Here is a 22,625-nt window from a genome sequence, read left to right as displayed (position 1 = left end):
CAAAATCAATATACATTTTCATAAACTAGCAGTAAACAGTTCAAAAACATATTTTAGGTGCCATTTGAAGAGCATCAAAATATACAAGGTAGATCAAAATATGTACTAATATAAATATATATACTGTATAAAATATACAACAGTATATATACAAATTCAGATTTATATATATACATACAGATACAAAAATATACAGATGATAATCATTTGTGGAAAGACATGAAAAAAACCTATATTAAAGGTGGGATATAACATGCTTATGAATTGGAAGTCTTTTTTTTTTTTTGACATCTTTATTAGAGTATAATTGCTTTACAATGGTGTGTTAGTTTCTGCTTTATAACAAAGTGAATCAGTTATACATATACATATGTCCCCATACGTCTTCCCTGTTGCATCTCTCTCCCTCCACCCTCTCTATCTCACACCTCTAGGTGGTCACAAAGCACCGAGCTGATCTCCCTGTGCTATGCGGCTGTAGTGTATATATGTCCATGCCACTCTCTCACTTTGTCCCAGCCTACCCTTCCCCCTCCCCATATCCTCAAGTCCATTCTCTAGTAGGTCTGCATCTTTTGAATTGGAAGTCTTAACCCTGTAAAACCTCTATTAATATTACAGAATTTAATATTGTAGGAAGGCAAATGATCTTAGCATTTAGATCTCAGCTAAAATGTCACCTGCTCAAAGAGGTCTTCTCTGAACAGTCATTCCAAAATATCCACCCAGGCACATTCACAGGTAACACCCTATTTTAATTAACTACACAGTATTTTACATCATTTAATAATTCCCTTGTTATTTAAAATGTATTTATGTATGGGTGGATGTATGTATTTCTTCCTTCATTAAAATGTAAGCTTCCTGAGAAGAGGGATATTGTCTACTTTCAATGCCACTGTATCTTCAGCATGCAAAACATCATCTGACCTAGAGAGGAAATGCAACAACAATTCATGTTGCATTATGATTGTATCATTGTCAAGCTATCTGGCTTGCTGCATACTTGTGTTTTGTTATAGTGCTTTATCTGTGTAGGAAATCAATGCATGTTAAAATAGCTATCAAAAAAACAACAACAATTTCTACTTAATGTAATTTAGAAGTAGAAAGGCTGTTATATTAATTTTAACTATTGCAAAGTAAATTAGATTTTAATTGGATTACTACTTTGTCTCCAGTCGATCTGACAGAGGCATGGTGAAAATGAATACTTAGAATTGAAGCACTTTGCTTCTTAATCATAAAGCCAAATCAAAAGTTTTAAGATAGAGAAAGAAATCAGTGACATTTGAGTAGCTTGGGGAAGGAGCCAGGAAAACACATTGTATGATATTGTGTGAGAACAACTATGAAATCAATAGAACTTCTGAGATTAAAAATATTAGACTATTAAATCCAAAAGTTTAGTCACTAATATTTTCCCTTGAGATTATTTTGCTAAGCAAGAAGAGTAGTTGTTTGCCAAGGAAAGAAAAAATTAAATTAAAAATATTCACACACACATTATCAAAGAAATTTGGATATGAAACAAAAATGTTTTAAAATTGTGCCTATGCTCATACTCCCTTCAGGTTCTTAGTTCCAGGTTGTCTTAGCACATCTAGAATAACATGTGTAGAGCCCACCAGATATATCTTTAACACTTTGAGTGAATTAGCTCAAACTCAAACATAAAAAGCTTTATTTTTATATCAAAAAAGTAATATCCTTGCAATGTAGAAATTCTAGAGAAAAAACAGTATAAAGAATATTTAAAGTTTTAACTGTATATAGTGTTAGTACTTTTTTTTTTTTTTTTTTTTTTTTTTGGCTGTGTTGGGTCTTCGTTTCTGTGCGAGGGCTTTCTCCAGTTGTGGCAAGTGGGGGCCACTCTTCATCGCTGTGCGCGGGCCTCTCACTATCGCGGCCTCTCCCATTGCGGAGCACAGGTTCCAGACGCGCAGGCTCAGTAGCTGTGGCTCTCGGGCCCAGTTGCTCTGCGGCACGTGGGATCCTCCCAGACCAGGGATCGAACCCATGTCCCCTGCCTTAGCAGGCAGATTCTCAACCACTGCGCCACCAGGGAAGCCCCAGTGTTAGTATTTTTGTGAAACTTTTTCTTTGCGTATTATTTTCATTTTAAATTTAATTTCTGAGTAGATAAAACATTCATTTACTGTCAAAAGCAAAACTGTGTTAAATGTTTACATTGAAAGTCTTACTTCCCATCCATCCTTATTCTCCGCTCCACACACACACTCTCCCTATAGATAACCACTTTTCGTAACTGAAATATAGTTGATTTACAATATTATATTAGTTTTCAGGTATATAGCATGGTGATTCAATATTTTTATAGATTATACTCCATTTAAAGTTATTATAAATATTGGCTATATTTCCTGTGCTGTACAATATATCTTCATAGCTTATTTATTTAATACATAGTAGTTGGTACCACTTAGTCCCCTACCCCTGTGCTGCTCCTCTCCCGTGCCCTGTCCCCACTGATAGCCGCTAATTTGTTCTCTGTATCTATGAGTCTGCTTCTGTTTTGTTATATTCATTCATGTGTTTTATTTTTTGGAGTCCACATATAAGTGATAACATGCAGTTTTGTCTTTCTCTGTCTCATTTATTTCACTAAGCATTACCCTCCAGGTCCATCCATGTTGTTGCAAATGGCAAAATTTCATTCTTTTCTACGGCTGAGTAGTACTCCATTGTGTGTGTGTGTCTGTGTGTCTGTGTATATATGCAACATCTTTTTTATCCATTTATCTGCTGATGGGCACTTAGGTTGCGTCCGTATCTTGGTTATTGTAAATAATGATGCTGTGCATACTGGGGTGCATATATACAGATAACTACTTTGATTAGTGTCATGTATATTCTTCCCATGATTTTTTATGTGAATAAAGCCAAATACATATATATGTTCTTGTTATTATTTCTTTATTATTTAAAATATAGCATACTGAATGCTTATTTCTAAATCGAGCTATCCTTCTTTCTCTTTATAATACATCCCATAGAGAACTATTAATATATGTATTCTCATATATATTCTTTAATAGATATAGCTTATTTTTTGTGGCTGCATAATATTCCATTACCCAGATATATCATCATTTATTTAACCAATTTTTCATTGATGGACACTTGACTTGTTTCAAATCCTGTTATTACAAACAATGCTGTTTGTAAAACAAGTGACCTTGCAAACAAGCCATTTCTTATGTGTGTGGGTGTGATAAATAGTACCAGTGTGCCCTCTGTATAAATTTTACCATTTTGCCCCCCTACCACCAGTGGATGAGAGTAATGTTTTCCTTAGCAACAGATTATGTTGTCAAACTTTTGTAATTTTGCAAAAGCATATTATCTTTACAGAAATAAATATCACACTGTATTTACAATTTCAGCACTGTATTTTAAGGATTACATAGAACATAATTAACTGTAGGTCAAAGAAGTAGAAGCATGCCAATAAAAATAGGTGTCCAATAAGCCAAAGGAGATTTTTCATTTTAAAGTTCAAAATGTAAAAAGCAGCTGTGTGATTAAGTCCTACTTTGCCTTTTTCCTGTTAATGACTTTTTTCCTCTTAGTTGTACTTCTCAGTTTTAAGATTCAAATATATGGAAAGTTATTAAACCAACTATAAAATAATTTTACTTGGTTGTTAAAAAATTAGCATGATCACTTAATTCAGCATCCCAGATTATCTTGGTATTATAAATTTAGCTATTATACCGTTTCTTCCAAGGTTAAACGTAGGTCTTTTCCGCTTTACTTTTTAAACACACAAAGGGTTTATTAGTTGATTAAGATAAAGGGTTAAATGAAAGTTTTAATTATTAACAACTTTCTGGTCCATTTATAATGGCTTATTGGACCTTTCTCTTTAGGGTTCCAGATTTTCCCATAATAAACATTATATAGCTATCACTGTTTTTGCTCTTTATATTTCTTTCATAATGAGACATAAACTCAAAAACATGTTTTTTTCTTTTCTCTTCTCCTCCCATAGACTTTGTTTCAAACCTTTGGCATTTATCACCCCCTGAGCAGCTGACATTTATTTTTCTAATTGAGAAATAATAATAAATGTGGTAAAATAGCATATACTGTTGGACATGAAATAAAAGGTCAAGGTCCTAGTAACCAGTTGAGAGGGGTTAGCTGTTGAACTCAGTCATTTCTGAATAAGGACTCTTACTTAACCTTGCCACAGATATTCTGTCCTGGAATCCCAGGACATGAAGTGACACTGGTTTAATCAGTTCCTCCTACTGAGAGCTCTAGAGGGTTGGATGAGGAGGGATTTTCTTTAGCTACCACCTATTTGAATGTCTTGCACACTGTGGATTCTCCCCTCAAATCACTGGCTAATTAAAATTTAGGCACCACTTACCCGCACTTGAGAATTAGCAGTGGACTCCTTTCAAAATGTCAGCTGTTTATAAGCTGCTCCCTAGGGGTCATTAGAAAGCTTATTTCAAAGTCTTTATATGTATTTGTTTCCTTTGGCTGCTGTAACAAATTACCACAAACTTGTTGGCTTAAAATAACAGAAATTTATTCTCTCACAGTTCTGGAGTCCAGAAAGTCCAAACTCAAGGTGTAGGCAGGGCCAAACTCCCTTCAGAGGCTCTAGGATGGAACTTTCCAGCTTCTGGTGACAGCATTTCTTGGTTTGTGACTGTGTCATTCCAATCTTTGCCTCCCTTTTCTCATCACCCTCTCCTCTGTGTGTGCAACAGATCTCCCTGTGTCGAGCTCTTGTAAAGGCACTTGGCATTGTACTTAAGGTCCACCCAGATAATTCAGGATAATTCTCTGTTAGGATCCTTAACTTAATCATATCTGCAAAGACTGTTTTCCCAATATAATAACATTCCCAGGTTCCAGGGATTAGGACCTGATATCTTCTAGTGGCCAATATTCAGAGTATTGTACTATATTTAGATATGTTCTAGAACTATCTTCCACAGTCCTTACCACAAGGCAGTATAACTTTGAGACTCCAAAATGCTTCTATTCAACCCTGCCTTCTACTGTCATTTTTCTTTGCTTTAAAAATATGTTTGTATATTTTTCCTTAGTACACAGTAATACGTGCTCATTATTTTAACTTTTTAAAAAAATAAGAAAAACTTAGCAAAATAAAAATTATTTATGACCTGGCTATCCGAAGATAATCTATACTAACATTCCATTTTTTCTAAGCATTTTGGCATTCTCAATACATAGTACATACTAAATATATGTTTAATGAATAAACAGGTAAGTGAATGAACGAATAAATCACACTGCAGCTTTCTATCATATAAAAAAAACTAGCTAAGGAAGTGGAGCTTGGATTTACAGAAGGTCAAATTGCATCTCTGCACTTCACCAGCTGCATGCCACTCAACTTATTTATGCTTCAACCTTCCTTCTGTAAAACGGACAGTGGTAATTGTACCTCCACACATGGTATTCTAGAAGATTAAAATGTACATCAGAGTGCTGGCACACAGTAAGTCTCAGCAGATGGTTAGCTGTAATGATTCAAGATGGAAAAGGGGGATTTCACTCTGAAGGGAAGAATTTGGAGTAGAAATTGTTGGGGGATAGAGTTTGTGTCACAGTTGGATTTTTTTTCTTCCAATTACAATCTTTCAAAAATGGCATGGGACACCTTAAGAAAGGTTGTGAGATAGGTGTTGTGGGAAAATTCTGGATGCCTGTGGTATCGCAAAGGGATTCATGTATTAGAAAAGCGTGAAAAAAGTAATTTCTAAGGTCTCTACCAATTTTGAGAGTGTAATTATAGAATTTTGGTTTTAGAATAATGTCTTCCATTTTCCACATTTTCAGTCTGTTTTTTCCCCTGTAGTCAAGGAATTTCTCCATTGTCCAATTAATTAAAAACATGTAGCTAGGACGGTAATGTCTGTGTTTCCAGGGAGAATGTTCATTTAGAAGGACCCCATCAGAGAAGAAATTCAAGAACTACCTCTGTTCTGTCCAGAGGGGGAGTTCACATGGGGCAAGGGATCCTTGTGTCTGAAAAGAAAGATTTAAAAGCTTTTAAATAAATTACATCAAAACACTGCACATATTTTTTTTTCTATCACAATTATTGCTATCCTGTTAGCCTCCTAGGATCTGAACATACGTAATAATGTTATGCAAATGCTGTTTTAAAATTAGAGTGAACCCAGAATGACAATGCTTCTCAAGTTCTTAATTTGCAGTTTAGAATATAAAGCATCAAGATGAGACATCTGTATAGAGAATTTATTTCTATTTATTCAGTACTTATAAAACAGTTATGCTATTATGTTTATCATTGTTAATTTAAATAATAGTTTGGAAATATTACATGTATTACTTGCTCTGATGTGTTTCATTAGCTAAAAAAATAGTACATTTTACAGAGTGTACACTTCATTAATATTATGCCATTTTTTCCTATAACTCATAGCACTGCTTAGGTCAGTGTTCCCCAAGCAGTTTGCACTGCAGAATTATTTTCATAGATCCTAAATTTGAACCAATTTGCAAGTCTCCCCTTCTATTATCTCCCTAGAAGCACCCCAGAAATCAGTATAACTATTTCAGGGGCTAAGAAGAAACTCGATAACTATTTATAAACATTCTTCAAAATGCTTTAAGTAACAGTAATTGATTAGAAATAAGAACATGAATTGGGTTAATAATTAATACAAATAAGTATTTGGAATCTACTGTGCCAGTCTCTTTTGCTAGGTGCTTCCTGAGCTTTATTTCCCTCATGTATAAAATGAGAGACACGACACAGAGTCACGAGGCAAATGAATGATACTGTATAAGTAGAATACACATTTGCTTAGCAAAGTAATATATGGTCAAGAAATGTTAGCAATCATCATTATCAATATCATTTTGCTTTGCTGTTTGTTATTATGATTGCTAATTAGAGGTTTATTTGTTTTAATCTAGTCTTACAGACATGATAGTAAAACCTGACTTCAAATTTTCTAATTGGTTTACTTCCTTGTTCACTCAACTAGATGATAATACTAGCAGATGTATTTTGAACCTTTACTAGAATCATCCCATTATTTGGGGATTAGCAAAATATGGACCCAAAATATCTTGCAAATTTCTGGGATATAAGAAAGACTTTTTAAAATATTAAAAGCAACTAAAAATACTATGTACCCGGCATTTTTCTACAAACTACACATATATTAGTTCACAGTTATGAAGTAGGTTCTATTTTTATCCCATTTTAAGGATGAACATGAAGACTAGAAAGGATAAATATCTTGCCTGAAGTCACTTGGTTAATTGGTGGGAGAGTGGGTATCTGAACCTAGGCAGTTTGACTCCAGAATAAATTTACTTAACCACTGACTTCATTGTCATTGGTAGATTGGGATATGGCTGGAGCACTTGTGGATACAATTGTATGTCCTTTATAAGCATACAGCATCCTGTTTCCTTTTCATAAAAGGGGCTTATCTATAATAGGTTGGGTTTTTTGGTTTTCTTTTTTTTCAATTTTCTGCCTACACTGAGTGATTCTCAGATCCAGGAGTACAAGGACATTATTGGACTTTCTAACCATTACATTCTCTGTGCCTAAGACAGGGCCTGGCACATGCTGGGTGTTATTTAATAACTATTTATTGAATGAATTAATGAAGTTACTTGCTACAAAGAAGAAAATCACACCGATCTACACTATTAAAACCTAATCTATTTTACTCTAATAAACATTGTTGAGAAATATTTATTTCACCTTGATATCATTTTCAAACCTCTGTCTGGTCACATTAAAAATACACATATATTGTCAAGCTGAGACTTTGCCTTGTTCCTTGTGATGCTCATGACCATTGTTCATGCTGGAAAAAAAATCTCATCATTGTGCTTATGAAACTAACAAAGCTACTTCATATGCATACATTTTTCCAATCCAAATCCCAGAGAATAAGATCACCATGCTTACTTTCAACAGCATCTAGTCTTACCCCAATATCTTGCGGTTTTGGCTCAATGATCGGATATTAACTAAGAGAGGAGCTGCTTTTCTAATAGCAATTTTAGCTGAAAGCAAAATACTAGTATGGTTCTGAATTATGTTTCTTTTGCCAACTCTTAGTTGTCAACTGTAAAAAGAATTTGGCATATTATTCCATTTTGAAGTTTTAAAGATGCTTATAAAAGGGATATATTCCCTATAGGGGAGAAAAATAAGTGTAATTCCATTCTGAATATGCTGATTAACTATTGCCATATAATTATTGCCATATGTAGTGAACTCCGGTCAAAAAGAGTACATCCCCTTTCTTGTACTTGAGCCTCTTCTCTCTGACCATCCAAAATTTTCAGTGAGGTATATTGAACATCATGGGTTAATATGCCCTTTCTTAAAAAACTCAAGAATATTTGTACCCTGGATATTTTGTCACTAAAGATCCCCAGCAAGAAATTGATGGCTGTACCTCAAAAGGTGTAATTGAAGAGTGTGTGGTAAAGAAATTATTTACAATTTCTTGGAAAGGTTACTGGAAACCAAAAGGATAGTGAAAAAGCTCTGGGGCTAAAAACAGGGAGGAACCCATTACCACTCTGGTCTACTGGAACCTGCAGAAGCCTGAAGGTCTAGGAGTTGTGGACTAAGATAGTCAATGCAACTAAGGTCAAATTGCTGCCTAGCATGGAGGGAGAGTTATCTTGGCTTGACTCTGGTGACTTTCTGACTTCCTGCTGTGGCCTCGAAACCAACCTGAAGCCAGAGGTCAAGAGAGCCTGGTTTATGCAATTTGTAGAGATTAGTCTCCTAGGGTACAGAATAGAGTGATGAGTGGATAGAAGATCTCAAGGGCAAATAGAGAATACCCAGCATAGCTACTAACAGAAAAATTAAAGAATTGAGTTTGGGCTCAAGAGCATGGGCCTCATGGAGCTTGAATCTTCCTAATTTCCCATTTCTAACAAGAGGCATCACCTTTCTTTCAGATATACAGAAGAGAAAAACGAAGTCATCTTGACTCTTCCTTCTTCATTCCCTGAGTTAAAGATATGACCAGTTTCTTTCATATTTCCTCAAAATAGATCTCTAATAATTCATCTCTAATGCAAATTTATGCCATTTCTACTGCTGACACCTTTATGTCTTGACTTTGCTCTCATGTCAAATTAATTGCTTTGTGGTAACAAACTTCTAAGAGGTGGTATTTTTAAATCTCCTGCTTTGCTCAAGAACCTATTCTGGTTCTCAGCTGTCATGGACATCAAGTGCAACGTCCTCTGCCTAGGGTTCGACTTCCCACAGCATGTCCTCAACATCACCAAGAAGCCTTACTTCCTAATTATTCCTCCACATGAATCTTCTCCTTAGTGTAACGTGCTCTGCACATATGGTTCTAATTACTGTTTTGCTGATACTACGTCCTCCATTTGGGAAGATTACCCCTAGCTCACTAAATGTTAAAACCTTAACCTCCTTTAAAAACCATTTCCTTCATATTATCTTTCTAACTAATCAGACTGCCCTTATGGCACTCTCTTCTTAAACTTTTATTATATATATATATATTTTTTCAACCTACTTTGACACTCACTTGTTCAATAGTTATATACAGTGTTATTCTTCTATTGAGAGTAGAGTTTATTTCTTTCAAATACCTCACAATACCTGAGATAGTTCTAGAAATATTATCTGACATATGGTAGTGTCTCAATACATTATGTTTTAATCAGATGAGGTACTTGAATTATATTTGTTTATTAGTTGTTTGTTTGGTTAGTTAGTTTAGGGCAACTCTGGAAGAATTAACCAAACCCACACAAACAGTGCATATTTTTTGACTACTAATTTCTCTTGTAGGTATTTGTCCTAAAGAATAAGTTAAGGAGAAGTGCAAAGGTTTAACTTCATGGATGTTCATGGAAATGTTATATGTAATAACAGTTACAAAAAATCATAAATACTTTACAATAATAAAGGATGTGACAGTATGCATATTCGAGCAAGTAATGTACTATGCTATTCAGCTTTTTTAAATGATGCAGATTATTAAATTGACATAAGAACAATATATGACTTAAGTTTTGAAGCAGGTAATATTTTGACTACTATTTTTGTAAAAATTACTGTGTATGTTAATACATACATATACATAAATACATACAAATATGGATAGGTGTATATGGTGTTAATATTAGTTATCTATGGTGATGGGTAAATTATAGATTTTTGTTTGTTTGTTTATGTGCATTTTCTGACAATGTATACACTGCAAAATACTTAGAAGATAACTATCACAATTAACACCCTTCTCTTAGTTATAGATATTAACTGCTTTGTTTCTATATAAGGTGATCAAGTTAGTTGTTTCAATTAAATGATTTTATTTTACTTACTGAATGACTTAATGAACTAACCACAGGAAAGATTTGGCAATTGCAGTATACCCTGCCCTGCCTACTGATAAGTAAACTATTATTTTTACATCACAATTTGTTTGGAAAACTGTCAAAATATAAATATAATGTCAAATTTGAAAATGAAAATGAAAATTTCAGCCAGAAGTAGCTATTTCTCATCTACAAAAAAGACAGCAAAGGATAGCATTACTCTGTCTTTTAATTATCAAGTGAAGTTGATTGAGATTTCATAGAGGGGAATAGTTTATGTAGAAGAGTGGCTTGAATTCAACTTATAGGACATATGTACAGTTTAAGATCCTAAATAGAGCCTGAAGACATAGAATTAAATATGAGTCATACGTGTATACATACATACATACATGCAGAAATGAATGTTGTGTCTGTCTAGAAGGTTAGATGGTATGTTCTAAAACTGAGCTAAATCACACATTTAATTATTTCACAAAAGCATTTCAGGAAGTAAAATAAACTAGTAATTGAAACAACTGATTTTATTACTCTATATAAACCTCTCTATAAATGGTCTTAATTATAATGAATATTTTCAAAGTCTTAGTAATCTTTTAACTTATTAAAAAAATACCAATAAGTAGAATGGAATCCATAGGCAAGAGAACACTAGATATGATGAGAAGTAGGAAATTTTACTTCCTGGAGGAGGAAAACAAAGGCAGTACTTCCAACACCTCACCTTGTAAGGTGCAGACAGATGGGGAGGTACCCTTCTAACCTCTAATTCCTTAGGTTTTAGTTAGGGAGTGCTATACTTTATCACTCTAAGCCCAGAAGGAGGGACAAATATAATGACGATAATATTCTCTGCCAAACCAGGCAGAATGAAAGCTGTGTAAAATATTATTTGAGCTAAATATTGCTTCAAGCTGGGAAAATGGACAATATAATACAATGGACAAGAGTATAGGCTTTTGAATCCAGCGTGCTTGGTTTTGAATACTAGGTTTACTGTACTAACAGTACTCATTCACTCAGCAATACCCTTTTTTTAAACATTAACCTTATGCCAGGTGAAGTGCTAGGCTTTGGCGGTAGCTTAGGGTAAAAAACACGCATTATATTTGCTCTTTTATAGTTTAATGATAGAGATAAACATTAATTAAATAATCTTACAAATAACATAATTGCATACACTGGTAAATCAGTCTAAGGAAAATTCAGGAAGCTATGCAAGTATATTTTAGATGCAGTCAATCTGAAAAATTGGTATAAAACACCCAGAGAAAGAATGTAGTCCTAAGGTAAATGAGAGCATGATGCCACTTATAGAAGGGCAATTGACCAGATCATAGACAGCATTGAAAGTGTAAGAGTGGAAAAATTAGTTTAGAGGTGTAGGTGGAGCCAGACCTCCCAGAGCTTTATTCTAAGACAAAGGAAAGCCATTGGAGATTTTTAAGCAGGAAAGTTGAAAGATCAAATTTCTGTTTCTAAAGATCACTCTGACCACCTTAAGGAAAAACAATGGATTAAAAGATGTTCCAGTATTGAGGGGAATTTAATGAATGGGTATTTGAAACATTCCAGATAAGGAGACACCAGTCTTTTGGACTAGGGCGTGGTGGTAGTAAAGATACAGTAGAATAGAGATGATGACTGCTACATTTCTGGCTTTTGCAACTGATTGCAAGATGGTGCTGAGTTAGGGAATACATAAATAGGACCTGAATTAATTGCATTTTAATTTGACTAAGTTTAGTTTAAGATGCTTTTGAGATATCCAAATGGAAATGTCAAATAAGCTCTTGGATATAGAGGTCTGGAGGTCCGAGAGTCCTGGGTTTGAAATATTAATCCGATATTCTTTGCCTTATGGTTTAATAAAGTCACAGTCATGGATGAGATAGCTTGGAGGAAGAATGTATAAAGTCAGAAGAGAAAGAATCATTGAATAAATCTCTGAAAAACTCCAATATTTTTTTAAAATTTTTTAAATTTATTTATATTTATTTATTTATTTATTTGGCTGTGTTGGGTCTTCGTTTCTGTGCGAGGGCTTTCCTCTAGTTGCGGCAAATGGGGGACACTCTTCATCGCGGTGCGCGTGCCTCTCACTGTCGCGGCCTCTCTTGTTGCGGAGCACAAGCTCCAGACGCGCAGGCTCAGTAGTTGTGGCTCACGGGCCTAGTTGCTCCGCAGCATGTGGGATCTTCCCAGACCAGGTCTTGAACCCGTGTCCCCTGCATTGACAGGCAGATTCTCAACTGCTGCGCCACCAGGGAAGCCCCAAAACTCCAATATTTAAAGGCCAATTAGAGCCAGCAAAAGTGACTCAGCCAACAGAAAAGTAAGAGGAAAACCTGGAAAAAACCGAGACACCAAGGAAAGAAGGCACTTCAAGAAAGAGTAGTTAATAGTGCTGGATGCTCCTGAGAAGCCATGTTCATTGAGGACTGAAAATTGTCCAGCAAACAGCTTGTGAGAGTCATGTAATTGGAATTATGAGTGCACAAACCAAGCTAAGGTGGATCTATATGAGGAAATATATTCAGTGTAGACAACTCTTTGCTAGGGAAGGGAAAAAAAAATGAAACGAGAACTGGAGTGGGAGGTGGAGTCAAAGTAACTTTTTAAATAGGATCGACTTTTAAATATATATCTGTGCTGATGAAAATGATGCACTAAAGAGAAGAAAATCCAACTGAAAAGAGAGGGGATAATCAAGAGAAGGCTATGGCAGCATTGGCTAAGTTACTGAATGTCTCTGCCTTGGTTTTCAGAGCTGTAAAATGGAGAAAAATAATACCTACCTTATAAGATTATTCTAACAAATAATATTATGTTGGTTGAATGCTCAGTAAAAATTTTTAGCACACAAAATACATTTAATAAATTGGTGCATAAAATGAACTCAGCATCTAACAGTGTTTTGTATATATTAGGTGTTCAACAAATATTCGTTAAATGTTGAATGAATATGATGCTGTTACATGATTTTGGACTAGATGGGAATATAAATGAGTCTGATGCATATTACTGTATCCTGGGTTACAGATGCACCTTGGATATTCACTGATGATGATGATATTCAATATTTGCCATCTGATATTGATGTTTGGGGCATTTGTGTTCACAGGGTACTATTTTTCTGCCTGGAAATAAAGTCCTTGAACATCCCTGCAATGAAGAGAGCCCAGGGAAATTCCTTTTTGAAGTAGTTCCAGGTAAGATATTTTTCTGCTTTGATTCAGCTATTGCCATTCCATGTTGGTAAAGGTGAAGACAGGTCAGACAGCCTTTATTTTTCTTGAGTCATGGCTAAGAACATTAATTTGATGAGGCAAGGGTCAACGTTGGTTAGTATTTACACAGATAATGATTCCAGGTTTGTACACTGGTACGAATGAACACATGTACACACTTACACGTGGCCACGTGACTATTGGATTTCCATTTGTCCATGAGACTCCAGAGCTGACCAGAAGTCATGACACAGCACTTGTTAGGGACTATTGGAGACAAAGGTGATTTTACAGTGCTCTTGTGGTATGAAATTTGACCAGGTGTTCCAGGTAGAATGCCATGTCCAGCTGATTCACTGTCATATTTTCTTACAAAACTGTGTCTTTAAGGAGTCTTTGCTATAAAAACAAAACAAAACAAAAACCCTCCTTCGATGACTGACCAAGGATTGCAGTTCTGTACCTCATCTTCATTCACAACCAACCACTTCCACATGTTTGGCTGGTAGCATTGAGGATGTTTCTGCCAAGTCATCAGATCCTGCAGTTACATTTCTTCAACATCTGTTCATTTTTTTTAGTCATCTGCATCCACCCCTCTCAGAATACCTGATCTCCACTTAAGTCTTTGACTCACCCAGCAACACTCTTTTCAAGGCTGTGATCTACTTCTTTGATCAGTTCATTAGCCCTTCTTTAACACTTGGTGTAAGAAAAAGGGAGTTAGAAACGTGGTTTTCATGGCTTTGGCTCTGACTGACCCAGTTAATGTGATATTAACATTGATTTAATCACAGCCTAGGGTGAGTGTGAATTTATTTGGGTGACTAATATGTAATGCATATCAACAATGCCAGTACAAAGGCAGTCAATAAAATATTTTCCCCAGATTTGTAAGTGCTAAGAATCTAAAATGTGAAAGCATATTTTTTCCCCTCAATGAAAACAGCTGTAGCTCTGGGTTCATCTGGCTCACAATGGAATCCATGACTAAATGTTAATTAATGCAGCTGAAGTGCAGAAAGCTTAGTCGGATGCATTGTGTTGTTTCCCCCCAGGGAGAACATATTGTAGGAAACCTGAATCTTGTTTGCTCTATTAAAACCTTTTTATACTTACTTCTTAGTGGAATACCCTATATGGAACCAAATTCCAGATGTTGCAAAGTCTTTGAAGTATCAGTAGAGGAAATTTCTTTCACTGTTTATTCTCAGACATTAGACCTGTGGGCTTTGAAATGAGCATGGTATTAAACTGACAGCTTTGATTCTGTATCTTCAATAACACTAAAGGTCTACTTTCCCATGCAGTCTACTAAATGTGTAGAGATTTCACTTTTTGGGGAAGATGTTCTGATATACTGTAGGTAGATATTGTCAAGACTGTTCTCAGAAGAGCTGTGTCTTCAAGCCCATGAAATCACAAAACCTCCCCTCCAAGGTTGCAGTTCTTGGGTATGTGTTTCGAGTGCAATGCATATGATATAATGGCTTTTAATGAGCAAAGCTTAAGGGGTTTATGACCTTGTGCTGTAGAATCTGACGATTGCCATTCCAAAAAGAATTTTTTTTTTCTCAAGGAAGTTCAGGTTGGCTGCAATAATTATGGAAATAAACATATCAATACTATGCCCATAGCTCATTTGAAAAGATGCTTTCTGAATCATTAATACAATATGTAGTAGCCTCTAAATTAGGTTTTATAATTCTGAATCATCTTATGGAGTGACAAGAGAACTGTGCCAAATGCTTCTTTAAAGAGAGAATTGGAAAAACACAATGGCTGCATTGAGAATCCAGTGTTTGTGCCATGAATCTTGGTCATCGGGGTTTTTGGTGTGTCCCTAACATTAGGATGGAATTTCCAGGCAAATGTTTCTGTATTTGTATGAGGATGTGGGGATTGGTATCACATGATTTTAACCAATTTTTGCAAAATCAAGATTACTTAGGGCTTTTTGCACCAGAAACTCTGGTCGGAAAGGCTGGGGCAAGGCATCTGCATGCAGCACCCTGTGAGCAAGTGAAGCTAAACTAAGCACAATGGAAAATAGGACTTTTCATTCCTGGCCCTGCTTCACCTGTATACATGGGTGAACCCGTGTTGTGCAGCAGAGCTAGAAAGAAACACTCATCCTTGCGGAAGCACCAGCCATGTGGCTGACAGGGTCTTGGTGCTCTGGCCTGGTGTCAGGCCTGAGCCTCTGAAGTGGGAGAGCCGAGTTCAGGACATTGGACCACCAGAGACATCCCGGCCCCGTGTAATATCAATCAGCGAGACCTCTCACAGAGATCACCATCTCAATGCTAAGACCCAGCTCCACCCAACAGCCAGCAAGCTCCAGTGCTGGATGTCCCATGCCAAACGACTAGCAAGACAGGAACACAACCCCACCCATTAGCAGAGAGGCTGCCTAAAATCATAATAAGTTCACAGACACCCCAAAACACACCACCCAAGGCAGCCCTGCCCACCATAAAGACAAGATCCAGCCCTTCCCACCAGAACACAGGCAACAGTCCCCTCCACCAGGAAGCCTACACAAGCCACTGAAACAACCTCACTCACTGGGGGCAGACACCAAACAATGGGAACTACAAACCTGCAGCCTGCAAAAAGGAGACCCCAAACACAGTAAGTTAAACAAAATGAGAAGACAGAGAAATATGCAGCAGATAAAGGAGCGAGGTAAAAACCCACCAGACCAAACACATGAAGAGGAAATAGGCAGTCTACCTGAAAAAGAATTCAGAGTAATGATAGTAAAGATGATCCAAAATCTTGGAAATAGAATGAAGAAAATACAAGAAATGTTTAACAAAGACCTAGAAGAACTAAAGAGCAAACATAAAATGATGAACACAATAAATGAAATTAAAAATTCTCTAGAAGGAATCAATAGCAGAATAATTGAGGAAGAAGAATGAATAAGTGACTTGGAAGATAAAATAGTGGAAATAACTACCACAGAGCAGAATAAAGAAAAAAGAATGAAAAGAATTGAGCACAGTCTCAGAGACTTCTGGAAGAACATTAAATGCACCAACATTCTAATTATAGGGGTCCCAGAAGAAGAAGAGAAAAAGAAAGGGTCTGAGAAAATATTTGAAGAGATTATAGTTCAAAACTTACCTAGGGCTTCCCTGGTGGCGCAGTGGTTGAGAATCTGCCTGCCAATGCAGGGGACACGGGTTCAAGCCCTGGTCTGGGAAGATCCCACATGCCGTGGAGCAACTGGGCCCGTGAGCCACAACTACTGAGCCTGCGCATCTGGACCCTGTGCTCCGCAACAAGAGTAGCCGCGATAATGAGAGGACTGCGCACCGCGATGAAGGGTGGCCCCCACTTGCCACAACTGGAGAAAGCCCTCGCACAGAAATGAAGACCCAACACAGCCATAAATAAATAAATAAATAATTTTTTTAAAAAACAACTTACCTAACGTGGGAAAGGAAATAGTCAACCAAGTCCAGGATGTGCAGAGTCCCATACAGGTTAAATCCAAGGAGAAGCATGCCAAGAAACATATTCAAACTATGAAACATTAAATACAAAGAAAAACTATTAAAAGCAGCAAGGGAAAAGCAACAAATAACATACAAGGGAATTCCCATAAGGTTAACAGCTGATCTTTCAGCAAAAACTCTGCAAGACAGAAGGGAGTGGCAGGACATATTTAAAGTGATGAAAGGGAAAAACCTACAACCAAGATTACTCTACCCAGCAAGGATCTCATTCAGATTTGACAGAGAAATTAAAACCTTTACAGACAAGCAAAAGCTAAGAGAATTCAGCACCACCAAACCAGCTTTACAACAAATGCTAAAGGAACTTCTCTAGGCAGGAAACACAAGAGAAGGAAAAGACCTATAAAAACAAACCCAAAACAATTAGAAAATGGTAATAGGAACATACATATTGATAATTACCTTAAATGTAAATGGATTAAGTGCTCCAACCAAAAGACATAGACTGGCTGATGGATACAAAAACAAGACCTGTATATATGCTGTCTACAAGAGACCAGCTTCAGACCTAGGGACACATACAGACTGAAAGTGAGGGCATGGAAAAAGATATTCCATGCAAATGGAAATCAAAAGAAAGCTGGAGTAGCAATTCTCATATCAGACAAAATAGACTTTAAAATAAAGACTATTACACGACACAAAGAAGGACACTACATAATGATCAAGGCAAAGCATCAATCCAAGAAGAAGATATAACAATTGTAAATATTTATGCACCCAACATAGGAGCATCTCAATACATAAGGCAAATGCTAACATCCGTAAAAGGGGAAATAGACAGTAGCACAATCATAGTAGGGGACTTTAACACCCCACTTTCACCAATGGACAGATCATCCAAAATGAAAATAAATAAGGAAACACGAGCTCTAAATGACACATTAGACAAGATGGACTTAATTGATATTTATAGGACATTCCATCCAAAAACAACAGAATACACTTTCTTCTCAAGTGCTCATGGAACATTCTCCAGGATAGATCATATGTTGGGTCACAAATCAAGCCTTGGTAAATTTAAGAAAATTGAAATCGTATCAAGTATCTTTTCTGACCACAACGCGATGAGACTAGATATCAATTACAGGAAAAAAACTGTAAAAAATACAAACACACGGAGGCTAAACAATACTATATAACCAAGAGATCACTGAAGAAATCAAAGAGGAGATCAAAAAATGCCTAGAAAAAAATGACAATGAAAACACAACGACCCAAAACCTATGGGATGCAGCAAAAGCAGTTCTAAGAGGGGAGTTTATAGCAATATAATCCTACCTTAAGAAACAAGAAACATCTCAAATAAACAACCTAACCTTGCACCTAAAGCAATTAGAGAAAGAAGAACAAAAAAATCCAAAGTTAGCAAAAGGAAAGGAATCATAAATATCAGATCAGAAATAAATGAAAAAGAAAAGAAGGAAACAATAGCAAAGATCAATAAAACTAAAAGCTGGTTCTTTGAGAAGAGAAACAAAATTGATATACCATTAGCCAGACTCATCAAGAAAAAAAGGGAGAAGACTCAAATCAACAGAATTAGAAATGAAAGTGGAGAAGTAACAACTGACACTGCAGAAATACAAAGGATCATGAGAGATTACTACAAGCAACTATATGCCAATAAAATGGACAACGTGGAAGAATGGACAAATTCTTAGAAAAGCACAACCTTCCAAGACGGAACCAGGAAGAAATAGAAAATATATACAACCAATCATAAGCACTGAAATTGGAGCTGTCATTAAAAATCTTCCAACAAACAAAAGCCCAGGACCAGATGGCTTCACAAACGAATTCTATCAAACATTTAGAGAAGAACTAACACCTATCCTTCTCAAACTCATCCAATATATAGCAGAGGGAGGAACACTCCCAAACTCATTCTAGGAGGCCACCATCACCCTGATACCAAAGCCAGAAAAGATGTCACAAAAAAAGAAAACTACAGGGCAATATCATTGATGAACATAGATGCAAAAATCCTCAACAAAATACTAGCAAACAGAATCCAACAGCACATTAAAAGGATCATACACCATGATTAAGTGGGGTTTATCCCAGGAATGCAAGGATTCTTCAATATATTCAAATCAATCAATGTGATACACCATATTAACAAATTGAAGGAGAAAAACCATATGATCATCTCAATAGATGCAGAAAAAGCTTTTGACAAAATTCAACACCCATTTATGATAAAAACTTACAGAAAGGAGGCATAGTGGGAACCTACCTCAACATAATAAAGGACATATATGACAAACCCACAGCAAACATCATTCTCAGTGGTGAAAAACTGAAACTATTTCCTCTAAGATCAGGAACAAGACAAGGTTGCGCACTCTCACAGCTATTATTCAACATAGATTTTGAAGTTTTAGCCACAACAATCAGAAAAGAAAAAGAAATAATAGGGTCCAAATCGGAAAACAAGACGTAAAACTGTCACTCTTTGCAGATGACATGATACTATACATAGAGAATCCTAAAGATGCTACCAGAAAACTACTAGAGCTAATCAGTGAATATGGTAAAGTAGCAGGATACAAAATTAATGCACAGAAATCTCTTGCATTCCTATACACTAACAATGGAAAATCTGAAAGACAAATTAAGGAAACACTCCCTTTTACCATTGCAACGAAAAGAATAAAATATCTAGGAATAAACCTACTTAAGGAGACCTGTATGCAGAAAACTATAAGACACTGATGAAAGAAATTAAAGATGATACAAACAGATGGAGAGATATACCATGCTCTTGGATTGGAAGAATCAACATTGTGAAAGTGACTATACTACCTAAAGCAATCTACAGATTCAATGCAATCCCTATCAAAGTACCACAGGCATTTTTCATAGAACTAGAACAAAAGATTTCACAATTTGTATGGAAACACAAAAGACCCCGAATAGCCAAAGCAATCTTGAGAAAGAAAAACAGAGCGGGAGGAATCAGGCTCCCTGACTTCAGACTATACTACAAAGCTGCAGTAATCAAGACAGTATGGTACTGTCACAAAAATAGAAATAGATCAATGGAACAGGATAGAAAGCCCAGAGATAAACCCACGCACATATGGTCACCTCATCTTTGATAAAGGAGGCAAAGATATACAGTGGAGAAAAGACAGTCTCTTCAATAAATGGTGCTGGGAAAACTGGACAGCTACATGTAAAAGAATGAAATTAGAACACTCCCTAACTCCATACACAAAAATAAACTCAAAATGGATTAAAGACCTAAATGTAAGGCCAGATACTATAAAACTCTTAGAGGAAACCATAGGCAGAACACTCTATGACGTAAATCACAGCAAGATCCTTTTTGACCCACCTCCTAGAGAAATGGAAATAAAAACAAAAATAAACAAATTCGACCCAATGAAACTTAAAATCTTCTGCATAGCAAAGGAAACCATAAACAAGACAAAAGGACAACCCTGAGAATGGGAGAAAATATTTGCAAACAAAGCAGCTGACAAACAATTAATCTAAAAATATACAAGTAGCACATGCTACTCAATATCAGAAAAAAAACACAAAAAACAACCAAATCCAAAAATGGGCAGAAGACTTAAATAGACATTTCTCCAAAGAGGATATACAGATTGCCAACAAACACATGAAAGGATGCTCAACATCACTAATCATTAGAGAAATGCAAATCAAAACTACAATGAGGTATCACCTCACACTGGTCAAAATGGCCATCATCAAAAAATCAACAAACAATAAATGCTGGAGAAGGTGTGGAGAAAAGGGAACCCTCTTGCACTGTTGGTGGGAATGTAAATTGATACAGCCACTATGGAAAACAGTATGGAGGTTCCTTAAAAAACTAAAAATAGAACTACCATACGACCTAGCAATCCCACTACTGGGCTCATACCCTGAGAAAACCATAATTCAAAAAGATACATGTCCCACAATGTTCATTGCAGTACTATTTGCACTAGCCAGGACATGGAAGCAGCCTAAGTGTCCATCGACAGATGAATGGATAAAGGAGATGTGGCATATATATACAATGAAGTAGTACTCAGCAAGAAAAATAAACAAAATTGAGTTATTTGTAGTGAGGTGGATGGACCTAGAGTCTGTCATACAGAGTGAAGTAAGTCAGAAAGAGAAAAACAAATACCGTATGCTAACGCATATATATGGAATCTTAAAAAAAAAAAAAAAATGGTTCTGATGAACCTAGGGGCAGGGCAGGAATAAAGACACAGATATAGAGAATGCACTTGAGGACATCAGGAAGGGGAAGGGGAAGCTGGGATGAAGTGAGAGAGTAGCACTGACCTATATACACTACTAAATGTAAAATACATAGCTAGTGGGAAACAGTTCCATCTCACAGGGGGATCAGCTCAGTGCTTTGTGACCACCTAGAGGGGTGAGATAGGCAGGGTGGGAGGGAGACGCAAGAGGGAGGGGGTATGTGGATATATGTATACATATAGCTGATTCACTTTGTTATACAGCAGAGACCAACACAACATTGTAAAGCAATTATACTCCAATAAAGATGTTAAAAAAAAAAAAAGATTACTTAGGGATAGCATGACACTTGATTTATCTTTGCAAATGAGAATGACAAGATAATATTTTCTAATTATTCCAATTGTGTGATAGTTTGACATAGAGAATCTGGAAAGTCCAAGAGTGTTTTCACTTGTCAGAAAATGCAGGAAACAGGAAGGATTGGAGAAATGTGGTCAATGCCTTGTATAGAACTTTCTGCGGGACTGCCTGTCTGCAGATCCTTGTAACACATACTTATTCTACACTGACTTTCTCCGTGGAATTCTGTCGATCACAACTTCTGAAATCTCATCCTGCAAATGATACTTAACATATCCAACACGATTCTGTCTTTGTGGACAAATACCTCAAGCCCAACTACCCAAGGTATAATCAATGAAAAACGATGAATAGTATTAAATTCTTTAATCATATCTGCCTATAATGATTTCTAACAAAAATGGCAAATACCTTCAGAAAGCTCTTTACCAAATATCCTAGCACTATATACATACACACACATTTGTGTATGAGTGTGTAGACTTGTGTGTGTATATATTATATATATATATATATATATAACAAAATATATAATGTATATTTATATACACATTATATGTATATATCTTTAGCAACTATATATCTTTATAATTTTTCCATGTATGCTACTTTGTTTTGTTCCATTTTTGGTTTTGCTTTAGTCTGAAATGTCCTATGAAATTAAGTAATAATCATGTGTAAATCTGAAAGAAAACTCAAAATTTTCCAATAGAATTGAGGGTTTCAGGTCTTTGTATAGTACTTAATTACATTTGTTTGTGTATAACATTTCTCTGCAGATTTTAGGCTTTTGTAAAAATCTATCTGAAAAAAATTACCATAATTTAGGGTTAATTTCTTATAGAGTACTATCCCATGAAAGGAATTGTCTCTCTGAATAATGTCATGATTT

The 22,625-nt window shown here is 35.9% G+C and overlaps 1 protein-coding gene across 2 annotated transcripts in view; it reads left to right on the top strand.

Annotated features, from left to right (window-relative positions):
• The window catches only part of ARHGAP24 (Rho GTPase activating protein 24), a 518,667-nt gene that overhangs the window by 219,723 nt on the left and 276,319 nt on the right, over positions 1–22,625 (top strand). For both annotated transcript variants that reach the window (XM_082391124.1, XM_082391125.1), the window contains exon 3: positions 13,508–13,595. In XM_082391124.1, coding sequence (XP_082247250.1) covers positions 13,508–13,595 — 88 coding nt within the window. The remainder of the gene's footprint in view (positions 1–13,507; positions 13,596–22,625) is intronic.

The sequence above is a fragment of the Balaenoptera borealis genome (assembly GCF_965194805.1).
Source record: "Balaenoptera borealis genome assembly, chromosome: 4".
Taxonomy (NCBI): Eukaryota; Metazoa; Chordata; class Mammalia; order Artiodactyla; family Balaenopteridae; genus Balaenoptera; species Balaenoptera borealis.
Note: the sequence above shows the minus strand (reverse complement) of the source record. Positions and strands in the feature narration are given on the sequence as shown.